This window comes from Gallus gallus, chromosome 6, assembly GCF_016699485.2.
Source record: "Gallus gallus isolate bGalGal1 chromosome 6, bGalGal1.mat.broiler.GRCg7b, whole genome shotgun sequence".
NCBI classification, from domain to species: domain Eukaryota; kingdom Metazoa; phylum Chordata; class Aves; order Galliformes; family Phasianidae; genus Gallus; species Gallus gallus.
The window spans coordinates 3,047,883-3,064,714 of NC_052537.1; the positions used below are offsets into that span (position 1 = coordinate 3,047,883).

General features: G+C 38.9%; 2 protein-coding genes across 12 annotated transcripts in view; one reads left to right on the forward strand and one right to left on the reverse strand.

Annotated features, from left to right (window-relative positions):
* The window catches only part of OPN4 (opsin 4), a 28,053-nt gene extending 13,766 nt beyond the window's left edge, over positions 1 to 14,287 (forward strand). Inside the window, exons 7-13 of one of the 2 annotated variants that reach the window (XM_046942791.1) lie at positions 766 to 930; positions 3,304 to 3,411; positions 4,552 to 4,732; positions 6,429 to 6,581; positions 7,139 to 7,207; positions 7,655 to 7,693; positions 8,541 to 14,287. In XM_046942791.1, the coding sequence (XP_046798747.1) occupies positions 766 to 930; positions 3,304 to 3,411; positions 4,552 to 4,732; positions 6,429 to 6,581; positions 7,139 to 7,207; positions 7,655 to 7,693; positions 8,541 to 8,732 (907 nt within the window). In that variant the 3' untranslated portion in view covers positions 8,733 to 14,287. 2 annotated transcript variants of the gene reach the window in all.
* WAPL (WAPL cohesin release factor) overlaps positions 1 to 16,832 on the reverse strand; it is a 133,258-nt gene that overhangs the window by 107,444 nt on the left and 8,982 nt on the right. The window lies entirely within an intron of this gene.

Below are 16,832 nucleotides of genomic sequence, written 5' to 3' on the forward strand. Positions count from 1 at the left end.
CTAGCAAAAGAAAATTGGAATGTTTTTCTCTTTCAGTTCATATGTATAACTGAGACTTCTGTGACCGTGGTAAGAATTGTAATCCTTAGAAGGGCCATTCAGGGCTCTGAATTTACACCAGAGCTGTTCAGTATACTTGCTAATGATACAGAAAATTGTAAATGTAGCAACCTGAGAAATCAGAAGGATGTGAAAAGACTACAGAAATTAACCAATTGTGAAAAGAAATTCTAAATGGACATCAGACATGTCCAATAACAGTGCATAAAAGCTATTCCATGGGAAAAAGAAAAATGAAATGAACTGCAAACAATGTTTTACAGTGAGCAAAAAAGAGATAAAATTAATCACAGGTCTCTGAAACAAAAACTATCATTGTGAAAATACAGGCCAGTGTCTGCCACTATTTTTAGATATCTGTCTTGTAAATATCAGCACAGATAGAAAATGCAGACCAACAGTAAAGTACAACAATATGATCTAAGGAAGCAAAGACTTCTCTAGTTATATTTTATATTTGCCCAATTAAATGGAATACCTGATTTACGTGGAAATTCTTCTAGCATGGGACTATTTTTTTTCCCCGCATTTTGCCCTTGATGAGTGCAACTGAAGTACATTGAATTGCAAGGGACCGGTCACATATTAACGCACATTAAAAGTATGACTTATCACCTAAACTAGCTTTTTTTTTTTTTCTTTTGCGATTGGCGATTGTTGCAATTCCCTATCTCAATTTTGCTGTTACACATTTATTTCCCCTAGGTCTGTACAGACATTTGGTTGCAAACATGGAAACAGAGAGCTCCAGAAACAGTATCATAGGATGAAGAATGAGTGGAAGTTGGCCAAGATTGCACTGATCGTCATCTTGCTTTATGTCATTTCCTGGTCACCATACTCTGTTGTTGCCCTGGTAGCTTTTGCTGGGTAATTATGAATGTATCAGCAAATGAAGGTGTGCAATCGGGAAAGACAGATGAAAGCCAAAGCTACTTGTCAAGTCTAATGCCTGAAGTGCATTCAAAACATTAGCATATTTTGGAGTGACATTTACCAAATAAGGCACACACTGCCTGGGATTTTTTTCTTAAGTTTGACTTTTCAAGGAAAAAAAAACCAGAAGCAGCAACATAAGAAATAATGCTTTCAACATAAGAAATAACGCCGGTGATTTCTGAATGCATACTCTCCATGATAGCATATTTGAGCTATCTGAATTTTATTTAGCACCAAAATGCTAAGTAAGGGAGCCAGAAAGAACCACCCAGGGGAGATTTTTTTCTCTGCTTCTTTTACTTGCGAGTCTATTTATTTGCTTGTGTTACATAAAACTGATAAAATTCCTTACATACATGTAAGGAAACCAAGCTATATACTTGCTTTGGGGAGCTTTTCAGTGTTAGATATAAAAGTAAATATAAATCATAACAGCATGACCTTCACTTATCTAATTATCAGTGTTCCATACAGGAGTTTCAACAGAAGTACGATACCATTAATATAGAATCTATACACAGCTTGACTGTCTGATATTGACCAGACTACAGTTGGCACCACCTAGATACAAATCAAAAACTGGAAGTCTGGATGTCTTGGCTGTATGTAGGTACTTCTCTTATGCTAAAGGGTGACACTGAACAGGCCTGTTCATTTTCACATGCTTCAGTTTAAACTTTCTAAAGCAGATATGACTATGCTCTAGAAAATCTTGTAAACTGCAAAGATTCTGAAAGACTCAAGTAGAAGACTCAAGTAGAAGGCAGTACATTTTTGGAGGCAGGAGTGATCACTGTAACACACTTAAGGAAGAGGCAAACATGGCTTCCTAAGCACAACACTTCTAAAAGTATTTTGCTTAAGATGAAAACCTGCTAAGAGAACATTCTCCTATGGTATCCAGAGGGCCAGTTCCAAGTAGCAGCAAACATTTTCTCCATGAAGGCTCCTCACTCAGAAACTCAAATCCTTAGAATATGTCCAATGCCAGAGTCCCATTTCCTATCACAGGGGACTTAAGCACTGGGCACTTATCACTGGTGATAAGAGACCACTAGAGATAAAAGAAAAGCGAGAAGATAAAAATGAATCATAGCTGCCTTACAGCACTATTAGCCCCAAGAGACCTCAAAACAATAGAAGATGCTTTAAACTAAGCATTCTAGCTGCACAGAATTGTTAGGTTGTCCTGTATGACTCAGCATCTACTTAGGCATGACCAAGTGCCTGCTGAACTTGACTTCTAACCCATGTCTCATGTTGACAAAAATCAAAACAAATGGATAATTTTATAACTGTACAGCATTTGGCAAGTGAGTATCTGCAAATTTTGCTCACAAAGACAGCAAGTAAGGAATACAGCTTCATTCAGCTTTTATTTTTTAAGAAATTCCCTGAGTATATTAGGAATACAAGCAAGAACACAAGGCTAAATAGATCAGTTAAAGACAGGTCAAACTGCTGTCTTAAAAGAGGTGTCATACAGAAAGGATGTTAACTTAACAAGGAAAGACTGACTAACGAGTCATTTTACTTAAAACCCTTTCTACCAATCCAGGAAGAGTTCTTCTTAGCTGCTAAGCAGATCCATGGAGAATCTGCCTGATAGAAACTGTCTACAAAATGTGTTATTTTGGTCTGAGCAGCTCTATTGACCTTCTTCTGACAAGACTATGGGCTACTTCAAAGTATCTTCAGATTAACTGGCTGAAAGGAGCATGGTGGATAGACATCAGTCATAATTTCTGTATCTTTTAAAGGCACAAAACCTGCATATTATGCATGGCCACAGTAACACAAGTGAAGCGTATGTCATGAGAAGACTCATTCCCTCCTGGTTTTGGTTCAGATCGGGCAAAAAGTTTGAAAAAGCAGAATTGATTAGATATCTTTCCCTATAATGCCTCACTCTGCACACTCATTTAGTGACAGGTTATTTAGCAAGTACATCTGCTGAGTGTGAAACAGATACTCTGATGAACACGCATTCACTTACTGCAGGCAGACTTTGTCTCTAGGGTAAATAAGACAGGGGTTACCACTGAATCATAGCAGTACTGCAAGAGAACCACCACAAAAATTGCCTTTCCCAGAAATCCAATTAGGCTGGTTCACATCTTTGCAGGAAAAGGATGTAAAACTTTTCTCTCTCAATGTCTGAGTAGAGAACATCCCCTTTTTATACTCTGTGGAGCAGTAATAACACACTGTATTGTCAGTGTATAACTGCATAGACATTGAGAACTCAGTGCTAAATATGTACTGTACATACACTAAATAAATTATGTATTTGCCTTACTCTAGGTATTCTCATGTACTAACACCTTTCATGAATTCAGTACCAGCTGTGATTGCCAAAGCTTCTGCCATCCATAACCCCATTATTTATGCCATCACTCACCCTAAATATAGGTAAGTTCACTCTTGTAAAATAAATTTAATGTAGCAGAGGATATCAGACAGTAACTATCACTTAAGGGACTAGTAACCGAACTCTCATTCACCTGTTCATTTTACCTTTGCAAGACAGCCTTCTCCTTTCCAAGCAAACTCCTCAATGCCATATAAATGTCAGTGGAATTTGTACTTGGAACAGTTTACTGTGCAGATGGGAGCTAGAGATGTTTATGGAATGCTGATCTGTACTTACAGATCACATGATAGAAGATAGAGACCTTCCTAGCTCAGAGGAAATCATTGTTAATTTAACTATCTTCATGAGAGATCCAGACATCTGTCAGTGTTACAAATAGGAGTTTGTTAAATTAACCAGGCCAGTAAGGAATGCAATCCAGTAAGTCAAGTTACTCCTTCCCTATTTTGTGCTTCTTCCTCACCCTTCTTCATGCTTCCTTATTTCAGATAGTATTTCTTCTGAACTGTAACGTCTACGTTCATTACCATACCGAGTTCAGATGCAGGCCATGGGATCTGGTGGATGGCAGGAAAGCCACACATAAACTGTTTCATTCTTTACACAGACCTACAAGATAATTTGACAGAGAAGTGTGGGCATGGACTTCTAAGTGGGAAGACTGGGAGGGAGAGAAAAGCAGTGCAAAAGAGATGCCTAATGCTGCATATGAGAAAAAGAATTCTGTAATATAGCTGCATTTTGTACTACTCTGCAGATAGCGGGCAGACAGATGTGCTAAAGGAAGCCAGAATAGCTGCTTAGGGGAAGATTAAAACAATTTATTATGTGGTACTTCTGCAAGGTTCAGTTGAAAGGGACAGAATTTTATTTTTGCCCTGATTAAGCTGAAAGTAGATAAAATATTGTAATAGGTCCCTTTAGTTCAAAGACTTATACTTCAATGTCCTCATCCCTGCCAAGTAACACATTTGAATTCTATGGACCACTGTTAATAAGTGATATTGTAGGGTGATTGTTTATGAGACACTGGATATCTGGAAAACCCTTTATTGTACCAGTAATTTTCCAGTCCATGCAGCATCAGACTATCTCTCTGAATAAATGCACTGCATATGTTGACTGAATTTTTATGCTTACATTAAAAAATCTGACTTGTTCTACCCTGTCTCCATTAGAACAGCCATTGCAACATATGTACCCTGCCTTGGATTCCTGCTGAGAGTTTCTCCTAAAGAGTCACGATCCTTTAGCAGTTATCCCTCCTCCAGACGAACCACCATAACCAGCCAGTCTTCTGATACAAGTGGGCTGCAGAAAGGAAAAAGGCGACTATCTTCCATCTCTGATAGTGAATCGGTAAGGAAGACCCTTCCCATACACATTTTTAACTGCAGAGTAATAGATTTTCACAGAGAGTCCTCCAAAGTGATAATTGCTTTGGATGAAATGCATTATGATGTTTATGATAAGAACTCCAAAAAAGGTAGAGGGATGAAGTAAAATAAAAGAAGGCCAAAATGTAGAAGCATAATATAGCATGTTGTATTCTTGTTCATTTTGTACACTGAAGGACTAATGAAGACATTGGACAACAGGCATTTTAGAAGGAAAGGGAAGCTTAGAGTCAGAGCATCCTTGCAAGCCTGTCCATTCTCCTAGGATGGAACTTGTCTGTTGGAAAAGACCTTAAAGATCACCACGTCTAACTGCAACCTAATGATACTACCCTAACTCTTAACAACCCATAGCTAAATCATGTCCCTGAGCACCACATCCAAACAGTTTTTAAACACATCCAGGGATGGTGACTCAACCACCTCCCTGGGGAGCCCATTCCAGTGCTTAACAGCCCTTTCTGTAAAGAAGTGTTTCCTGATATCCAACCTAAACCTCCCCTGGCACAACTTGAGGCCATTTCCTCTCATCCTGTCACCAGTCAGAAGAGACCAACCCCGCTCTCACTGTAAGCACTTTTCAGGTATTTGAATTCAACAGTAAGATCTCTCCTCAGCCTCCTCTTCCCGAAACTAAACAGCCCCAGTTCCTTCAATCGCTCCTTGTATGGTGTATTCTCTAAGTCCTTCACAAGTCTTGTTGCCCTTCTTTGAACCTGCTCCAGCACCTCAACATCCTTTCTGTACTGAGGTATCCAAAACTGAACAAAGTACTCGAGGTGAGGGGTAGGATTACTTCCCTAGTCCTGCTCACCACACCATTTTTGATACAAGCCAGGATGCCATTGGCCTTCTTGGCTACCTGGGCACACTGCTGGCTCATATTCAGCCAACGGTCCATTAGTACAACCAATCTGTTAGTCACTAAAAAAACTCTTCAGTGAAACCAAAATTTTAAGGAAACAGTGCTTTCTGAAGGTGAAGTGGGCTGTATTTGGAAACATTAACTGTCAGCCTAAAATAAATCAACAAATGCATTACTGAATCCTTCTCACAGAAGACCTCAACACCTTTCTGCCACCATTTCAGGTAAAGACAAATATGTTGCACAGCAGCTGGATATAGGCAAATATTTGGTGTCCTGGGCTCTCCCTTACTAAACAGTTACATTAGTAACTTTGGAATTGTTTTAAATACAACCTCTAAATATATGAAAAGGCAATGATTTTCTCAGTGATTATTTTCTCATAGGCAGACAAAACACCATATCTAATGCAGTCACACTCTGAATTCTGACATTTGTTCTTAACAGTGACATTTCAATTTCTTTAGATTTTATGTTCTTTTGACTTGTCAGTCTAATCAAAACATAGCAAAAAGGCCAGAGTGAGGAAAAGAAGAAGGTAGTGCAGAAAAGAACGTTTGACTCCTGTGAAGTTCTGCTGTTTTGTTTTTCTTTTGTTTGTTTTTCCATTCATTGAAATAAAGCTTTACAAAAATCAGGAATCCTTCATGAAAAGTATGTCTAAACTTAGCTAACATAACTTTTCTGAAATAACTTTCACACAGTGCCTGTCTCTTATAATTTCTGTTTAGGTATGATACTACTCAGTCAGAAATCTAAGATCATGCTATTGCATTTGCTGTAATCATTTTAGGGCTGTACCGATACAGAAACTGATATCACCAGTATGATCTCCAGACCTGCTAGCAGCCAGGTTTCCTATGAAATGGGGGAAGATACAACCCAAACTAGTGACCTAGGAGGCAAACCTAAAGTGAAAAGCCATGATTCTGGGATTTTCAGGAAGGTAATACAATGTGTTGTCCAAGAATTCAGTTACTACAGGTAGGTCAGCAAAGCTGCACATTTTATCATAATTAATCATGAAGAATCTGGCCTAGAAGACAGGAACAACCTGTAAGTTAATGCTGTAAGTAATGTCCTTGAGGCTGTAAAAGGTCATCAGCTCTTTATTTACAGCTCTGATTCATTATTCAGCTGTCTCTGTTGTATTTCTGGCAAGAAAAGGGGCTATTACATTGAACACAGCATCTGCATGATGCATTGTCCTGTGTTAAAGTGTATAATCTGTAATATTTTTATTTCCCCATATTTCCCAAATTACTTGATCTTTCTGTTGTCTCACCATTTGTTATCAAATAAGTTTATATGGTGAGTGATAGAAAACAAGTCTATCTTCATTAAATTACTTTATATTCTGTAGTACAAAGTCACATTTAGTATATTACTGCATTCCTCCTCTGTTCCCTCTCTTTCTTTTTCCCCACTCTTTGTATTTCATGTACATGGGACATGGTGACATAACTATAAATTATGTCTTTCTTGTCTACGTTCATTTTTCAGACAGTTGTAGATGCAGATGAAATACCCATGGTGGAAATCAATGACACAGAGCATTCTGCTACATCTACTGTAAGCATTATTTTAATATTTGGCATGGGTTTAAATGAGGGAACAAAAACTAATGACATTCCCTGTCCCAGAGCACAAATTAAGTTATTTGTTGAGATGTAAAAATCACAAGAGACTCCCAGTAGAATACAGCAAATACAACAATACAAAAACAAAGGGTAGATCACTGCTGAAACTAAGCAGAAATTGATGGAGAATACATGTGCTACAGGGTTCTCCTTAAGCTCTGCTTCTTAAGAAAACTTAAGTTGAATTCAGTAGGTTATCTGCCTCTGATTTTCTTTGTTGTGAGTGGAAACAGTTCAAATAAAGATAACAAAGTCAATGTATACATCAAGTGGAAATAGCTATTTGACCGCTGTCCTTTTGAGACAATCAAAACCTTGTAGCAAGTTCTTCTGTGTTAAGTGACACTGATGACTATTTATTGTTCTCTGTTTTGGGTAGTGCAAAACATCTGAAAAATGCAATGTGGAGGAAATTCAGGTAACTTTCTGAAACGTGTCATCTCACTTATTCAGTAAGTTGTGGGCGTAGTGTCTCTCTACTTCTATTTAACAAAGCTATGGCATACTGATATTTATGTTGTGTTTTTTTTTTTTATTTAAACGTATTCCTCAAATGAGCCAACTTGCCCTAATTCTGGACAGTGAAATAAAAGAGCTGGTAGATGGAAAAAAAATCAGCTTTATCTTAGCAGCAGTAATGAAAATGTAACAAATAAACACAATCTTTATTGACAGTAGTGATCCTTATAACCTATTATTAGCCTTATCCTAACAGTCTCTTTTTTTGGTCCTGTGCTAGGGATGGATAGCACTGGTACTGTAACACAAATTAATCTCTTCCCATTTCACTCCATTCTCTAGTTTGCCTCCCCTTCAAAATATCAGTCTTCTTAATCTGTTTCACACCACCTCATCTTAACAAATCAAAACTGCTGCTTTGTCATCTGTCTAGATTTTTTTTTTTAAATGGAGGGGCACTTTAAATTATCACATTACATTATTATACTGTTTGAGTACATTATCAGTATTTTTTTTCTCCCACAGTTGAATGTGCTGTCATTAGCCTGGTCCTTCAAAGTAAACTAGATTCTTGAAGTATTATACTAAAGCAGAAGCACTATCACACCCCCCCCATTACTCATAAAACATTCCAAAAGTATTCAGATCTACTTCACCCTCCATCTTTCGAGTCTGGCTTTGAGGTAGCAGCGGGTATTGGCAAAGCACTGATCTAAATATATGTCACATTTTCATAAATGATGCAGCCTGATCTCCTTAGTAGATATTTGTATTTTCCATTTCTTTTAAAACTTTGCATTCTTTAGAGAAGTGAGAGCCTGAGTGGTATTGGACTAAGAGAAGGAGAGTCTCGCCATAGAACATCCGCATCTCAGATACCCAGCATTATAATAACATACAGCAACGTACAAGGAGTAGAGCTGCATTCAGGATACAGTGCTGGCTTCCTGCACCCAAAGAACAAAAGCCACAAGCAGAACAAGAGCTCCAACAGCTGAGTGGCACAAGACAGAATATCATCCTCGCCAATCTCTGGAAGAGCTATTAACCAGCTGAATCCAGAAGACTTTCCTACCTTGCTCTGAAACACTTCTACAGAAACACAACACAAGACAAGCAAGAATAAAATCAAGGGGAGTAGCCTGTTCAGTTTCAGAACTGACTCCAGTGGTAGACTTCTTGATCCAAGTCACATTGCCATTTTATTTCTTCTTTTTGTGGCTCAAAGAAATTATTTCTCACTTGGATTTTACTCTTCTCATGCATATTACACTGTTATACGGATCTTACCTACAAGCCTCCTTTGATTAATTTGAGAGAAAAGGGAAGTATGAGATCTGGCCTTTGTCCAATTACTGTGGGGTAACTTCAAAGCTATTTGGGAAAAAACTTAAATTACTTTCTGGAGAAGCTTTCATTATTGAAGTTCCTCAAGCAAACGAAAACACTCTCAGTGCTCCTTTCTCTCATTAACAAGAAGGTTTCCTCATTTTCTTGTACAATGCAATTGAAAAGTAATGCACTTGAGCGCTAATTTGAAGTCTCAGACATGTATTGTTTTATTATTTCTGAGATTCTAGAGGATGAAAAAGGAAACTGCTTTTCCCTGGTGCTCCTTCTGTAGCACAAAAATAAACAGATAGAATTAACTTACTATCTGTAGAAGTCTACACCACAAGAATGATAAGGTATGGTCAGTCCACAGCACCTAAAAGCATAGAGCACGAAGAGCTATTGAAGCAGTTCTTGCCAACAGGTTCCTCAGTAGTTCTCCCTTCAGTTGAAGGAATAGAGGAAACCACCCAAGCCATTCTGCCCTAAGTAAATCAGCTCTTCCTTATGTCATATCAGACAAAGCCGTAAGGCTAAACAAATGTAACCAGATTATTTCTTTGAAGAAAAAAAGTTCAGTCAGTCCCAGTAGACATGGGGCATTGATTACAGACAAATTTTTGAAGCTTACTTAGAATTGAATTAAAAATGGATGTGATAATGACTTGAGGCAGCTAAATGTCAGATCACAAACAAGTGACTATTTCAGACAAGTAATATACAACCAAAAGAAAATATTGTGAGTCCAGGGTGTTTCTACATAAATAAAATCATAGGCATAAGAAATGAAAAAAATTAGAGTTTCTCCCTTTGCCTAGCACAACTGAATATTTTTAACATGCAGAAAACAATGTTAAACTGACAATATATACACAACTAGCAATAAGGAGAAAGAAGGGGGAAAACATATCTTCAAACAGGAAGCCTGTTCAAAGATACTCATCAAGCCTGCAGAATTATCTTCTTACTTACTGTTTTGGCCTATAAAATAAGAAAACATGAAGCATATAATTGTCCCCATCTTTTGCCAGGAAAGCCAGGTGACAGTAGGGACGAAATGCTAGTGAATTGTTGCCTATTTCATACAGATTGCAAAATGCTGAACCCATTAAGAAAATAGGTCAAAGCTTACACATGCTTTTTCTTGTGTTAATAAGATGCATTTGTGTACAACATGCCATTAAGAGCTAGACTTTTCACTCCTGTTACAATTTTGTTCAGAATTAATATTCTTGAAGACTATACTCTGTTCTTCTGCATTCCCTTCCACTTTTAGAGAGTATTAAAAGAATACATTGATGGCTAGAAAAGCCCTATGAATCCACAGCATGTTGTTCTCTCTATCCTTCAGCTCTAACATGCACTAGAGATTAGTTTGTGTCTATAAAAAGAACTGCAGCTGTTAGTGCTTGTCTACTTACAAGAGGCTTGAAAAGCATATATTAATTAGGGAGAATTTGTTTAGGAGCACTTGAAAACTCTTGTGTGTACTTCCCTGTGCAACTAACAACTTCACCTTCCCTTCACTTCTACTGTCACAAACAAAATCATTTGTGGAAAAGCCCACAAAACTCATTACATCTAAATCTCTCACTAAAGTCATCGACACAGTAACCCCAGTGGCATCTGGAATAAATCATTATTAGTTCTTATTTCATCTCATCCTAGCAGCTTTATTTGTGTCCTGTATTCTCTATTTGGCATCCATTCTTTCCGCTTTGCTGTCTCTTTACACCCCTTAACAGAGATGACTGATTGGATTAAAATAATTCAGGACTGAGATGATTCATGTTTCAGTTAAAGTCAACTGTACAGGCTGTTCTGCACTAGCGAGACTGCTTGTCGTTTACCATGCACTTGGGCATATTCCAGTGACATAGAGGTGTGAAAGGACTGGGGCAAAACTGAGGCACTTCCCTTTGGCCTTTCATGCTATAGCAGCTGTTCACAGAGCAGCCTTCTGGCAAAGGGAATAGCAAGCAGCGCTGTGAGTTAACAGGCTCTTTACCACAATGGGCTCAAGCTCAAATTCAGACTTGGGTCACAAGTAAAAATATTTGGCCTGATCTTCCAAGTAATTCTACAAAATTGCTGCAGTCCTATAAAGAAGGTGCCAAGAACCAGTGTAATAAAAGCTAGTTGCAAGTCAAGTCTGAAGCAGCACCTAAAAAGGCAATAGCAAGCTGCTAGCCTTTCCAGCTTTCACACTGTCAAGGATCTTAGTTCCTCTGTTTTGCAGGTTTTAGGCTCAGTCACCATACTTTTGGGAATCTTTTTATCTAGCACTAGACTAGAAAGAAACATTACATGGCACTAAGTGTTCACACATTCTCATATAAGGCAGGTACAGATTGCTATCAAAGAGCCTGCAAAGCAGAGCTGTAGACAGTTTTACCAGAATTATTTTAACAGACAGAAAGGAAAACTCTCCCTACATTGGTAGCAAAGAGTACTTCCCTTCAAGTCCTATGTAAAACCAACAGCAAGTCTGACATCCGGAAAAAAGGCACATAACATGGAGAAACTGCACATGCATGCTTGTTTTTCTTAGTATGACTGGTGCCATGTTTTTACACAGGACGTTCCAGGAAAAGCTACAGCATAGCCCTCATCCTACTCTGATCCCTCAGGGAAAGATAATCACATCTCAGTAACCCAGACAGAGCAGCTGTACGTCTCTGCTCCTGTAACAACTATTTACACAGGACTCTAATGAGAGAGGTCCTTTCTCTGCAAAGTAATGTCAGTCTCAGTTATTTCAGTGGCTGAGCAACAGATCTCAATTCAAACACTTGTGCTTATAGCCTCGCAGTTGTTAACATCATAGGAAAGTGAAGAGTTCCATGTTATAAATAACTTCATATAAAAGCAATCTTAAAAGAAAGAAATACATTATGAGTACTGGCCACACCTAGCAATCTCAGACAAGGGCCACAATCCCGTGTATTGAACATTTTATATTGAACAAAAAGTGGTTATGATGCCTTCCTCATCTTCTATCAAATTCACAATCTAAACACTCATTTTCAAACTTGCAAATAGGACAACTCCTAAATCTTGACTGTGAACTTCGACGTCACTTACAAGGACAGAGAAATGAGCAGATGATCAGTGTAAGCTTAATAAGCTCAGTACAATTTCTCAAGAGCAAATCTAGCCTAATTAGTCTAATACAAAGTACAAAAAAAGATATGTTTTGTAGAAAAATGGCTTTGTTACAACTGCCCTGTCAGCAGCAGAACCCTGCTGGAGACATGACACAGGAGTTCTATGTACCTGGCTCACAGACCAAAGCAAATGGTGCAAGAGATAACAGCACAGGAAGATGCTAGTACATTTTCCAAACACTGATATCACTTCACCATGCATGGAGATAACAGGATCTTGTGATGTTCAACCACAAATCTGGTCTCACAGTGTTTGGTTGGCATACAAACTACAAACATTTTTTGGCAATGGAATTGGCTCTCAAGATTAAAATTCACCTGAGTGTAAAGAATAGGATCAGTGGCTGGGAAAAATTGAAGGGGATTCATTCCTCTTGATGACAAACTTTTTCCTTACTCTTAAATTATTAAACCTGTACAAACAGCAGTACTGCTTCAGATTCAGCACCAAAAATACTTTGGACCTCTTTCAGGAAAGCTGTAACCAACACTTGCCAAAGAAGACCTTAGGTAGGACAGCATTTTTAAGATCCACCTTCATTTGGGCTACTAGAATAAATACTCAAGCATAAAACACAGAAATTCACAGGAAAAAAACACAGCCAGCCAAATTAGATCATCTGATGCTAACTAGAACTTCTCAGCAAACAATCTAACATAACTTGAGCTAGAAGAAACCTCATGATGTACCTCTTATTCCATCATTGTCTCATGTTTGTATTTATGGAGTCATATGTAGTTTTCTGATATTACAGTTTATCCTGGAGACAGTTACCTTCTCCTGTGTTTCTTCCCCTCCACAAAGGATCTGCTCTCATCCAACTTCAACATTTTACTTTGTCAGAAATAATTAGATTCAGTCACTGAAAACCTGAACTTGACATATATGTAAAAAGTTGCTTAAGGGAACTTTTGCAAAGCATGCTTTATCCACAAAGCAAGAACAAAGCTGTTATTCATTTCCCTCAATATTTAATTTTCACTGTAGCTTCCACAAACTGACAACAGTTCAGTAACAGACAAGAATCTGAGACCATATCATTGGATAGAACAAGTGCTCCTATGCAAAGTAACATAGAAGATGTTTCCTGAATAGGCTGTAGGACATTTACAGGCATGCCTGCAGTCACTATGTTTTCTGCTGTATGGAAAATTAGAACAGAAAACCCACACCCCTTCCACAAGGCAATAAGCCTGAGGGTTTACACAGAAAGTGACCATATATCTAATGTAGAGGCACTTCCTTTAAAAGCTCCAGTACTTTAAAGGGTACTACAGTCGCACAGATTCACCCTTTGGATTGGTATAATCCATTTTTATCACATTTTTGTCAGATGCCTAAAGATAGTCCTATGCATAAACATTTACACAACTCCTTAAGATACATAACTGAACTGAAAGAGTTGATAAATTTCAGTGACTTCCCGTGATCACCAAATGTACTTTCAATATTTTTCCAGTTTAGTATTTACTGCTAACTCCATGCAATTATATATTAATAAATTTCCTAAGTTCAAGTTTTTTTTTTTTAAAGCCAAGGTTAATACTGACAGATAAGCTGTCTGCAAACTGTATTCCTCTCAAGGCTACTCAGCCCTTTGTTATAACAAACCCTCACAAAGAGGAGAAAGGACATTCATGCAACCATATACAGAAGCTGGAAGCAGAAGTTCAAAATCGTGTTTCTGTGGGTTTACCCATCTTTTGGGTGGCCTTGGGCAAATCACCAGCTGTTTTGTGTATCAGCATTGCTAACTGTAAACTAGAGATAATATCCTCTTCATAAGGCTGCTCTCTATTTTTCTAACTTGTTTCAAGCTTCACATCTGGAAACTACTTTTTTCAACTGCTTCCAGTTCCTCTTTTACCATATACTTAACAAAAAAAAATTCTAACCTATTCATTGTGAAGTAATTACAGATGAAAGTCAGAGATTGTACTGAAGTGTCCTTCACCAAGTGTAGATCATGCATGACCAATCTGGTGGCCTTCTATAATAGTAACAGCTTTGGTGGATGGGGGAAGGGTGATGGATGTCATCTACCTAGACTTCTGCAAAGCCTTTGACATGGTCCCTCACCACATCCTTCTCTCTAAATTGGAGAGGTGTGGATTTGAAGGATGGACTGTTCGGTGGACTAAAAATTGGCTGGCTGGATGCAGCCAAAGGGTTGTGATCAATGGGTTTGCATCAGGGTGGAGGCCAGTCACAAGCAGTGTCCCTCAGGGGTCGGTCTTGGACTGGCACTCTTCAACATGTTCATCAACAACTGACAATGGCATCAAGTGCACCCTCAGCAAGTTTACAGATGACATCAAGCTGAGCAGTGCAGTCAATACATTGGAAGGGAAGCCATCCAGAGGGACCTGGACAGGCTGGAGAAGTGGGCCCATGTGAACCTAATGAGGCTCAATGAGCCCAAGTGCAGGGTGCTGCACTTAGGTCAGGGCAACCCCAGATAGTTATACAAACTGGGGGAAGATCTCCTTGAGAGCAGCCCTGCAGAGAAGGACTTGGGGGTCCTGGTGGACGAGAAGCTGGACATGAGCCAGCAGCATGCATTTGCAGCCTGGAAAGCCAACAGTGTTCTGGGCTGCATTAAAAAAAAAAAAGGGGTGGACAGCAGGGAGAGGGAGGTGATTGTGCCCCTCTACTTGGCTCTTGTGAAGCCCCATCTGGAGTACTACATCCAGGCCTGGGGCCACCAGTACAGGAAGGACGTGGAGCTCTTGGAGCAGGTCCAGAGGAGGGCTACTAAGATGATCAGAGGGCTGGAGCACCTGTGAGGAAAGGTTGAGGGAACTGGGTTTGTTTAGCTTGGAGAAGAGAAGGCTCTGGGGAGACTTCATTGCAGCCTTCCACTACTTGAAGGGAACATATAAACAGGAAGGGGTACAGCTGTTTACAAGGGTGGATAGCAATAGGACAAGGGGCAATGGTTTTAAACTGAGACAGGGAAGTTTAGGTTAGATATTAGAAAGAAGATTTTCACCCAGAGGGTGGTGACGCACTGAACAGGTTGCCCAAGGAGGTTGTGGATGCCCCACCCCTGGAGGCATTCAAGGCCAGGCTGATGTGTCTCTGGGTCAACCACCAGACCTGGGTACAAGCACATAGCAGGGGGCTTGAAACTCTATGATCATTGTGGTCCTTTTCAACCCAGGCTATTCTATGATTCTATGAAGTTTGCAAGGGATGCATTGTAATTCATTTGTCTCAACAGAAGTTACTCAACAGAAATAATTTATAAAGATGCTTACCAGGCTGACTTCATCTATGACATAGAGGTATATCTTACTTTTTTTAAGAGTAAAGTAAAATTGAGCATTTCAATGGGAAAATGTAATTAATACAAATATGTTGTCATTGTGTACAGTCTTCGAAGAACACGAAGTATAATGTATTCCCTTGAGGAAGCTCTGTATTAAAATCAATGTATATTACAAATACCTATCGATTTTTTTACTTATGTGCAGTAGAGGAAAATATCTATTTGTGAAGAAAATATTGAAATAGACCTATGTTGCCTTCTGCAACTGTGACGTTAGCCTCCTGTGTTAGCCCTAGTGCACACTGACCAATTACCTGGTCAGGGCCAAATGACTGCAAATGTACACCAATATGATGAGCAGTAAAATGGCGTTTCATTCACTACTATGCACAGCTTATATACTTTTACTTAAACAATCGTACCATCGTGTCTTACTCTGATTTGTTCACACTGGATATTAACCCTTTTCCTTATTGGCTCCTATTGTCTCCTCATTCCTTTGCGTTCTTCTTATCTTGTTTATTTGACAGCAAGGTCAGTCTGTCAGAACATGATAGCACCCTCTCACTGTGCTTAGGGAGAGGCCTGTCCCGTACATCACATATCCCTGTCAAACACCTACTACAACAGACCTATGAGCATAAGCAACTGATTTACTGGGTATGGTTTCAAGTATGCAATCCTTGAAAGAGGGCTGAGGCCTGATAGGTAAGGTTCCTGCTCTATTAATGGGACAAAAGTTGTCAATGAAAGAAGGGAGTCTTTGACCAGCAGAGTCATCCAGCACATAAGGGTAGCATTAACAAGATGAAGGACTAGAAACCTCAAATTAATACAATTTTCACAGGTTATCAGAAAGAAACTCAAAAAAAAAAAAACAACCCAAAACTATATAGCTCAGCCTGCTCTGAACATCAAAGAGTTGTTTCTGCCCTCCCTAAGACATACACTACCTTTTTCAAGGCCAACTTCTACTTTCATTCACGAAAGAGCTCCATTCATGTAAAAAGACTTAAAACAGGGCAACTCATTGAAGTTTGAATTACAAACACTAGTGTAGTAGGGTTCATCCAGAAAAAGAGACAGTGAAGGAAAGGAAAAAAAAATTACATTTTTAAAAAACTTGAAGTAGCATTTCCCATGGCTGGAGAATGTGGCTATAACCATAGAGCTCTGCATTTTCTAACACATGAGCCCAGTGCCAGGTTGTGATTTTGAGGGCATCAGTTCTCCATCTGACTTTTAGTAGTATTAACGCACTTCAGACCAGTCATAGTTGTAAATGCAACTGGGGAATAACCAAGAAATAGAATATAACTCAAAGTTT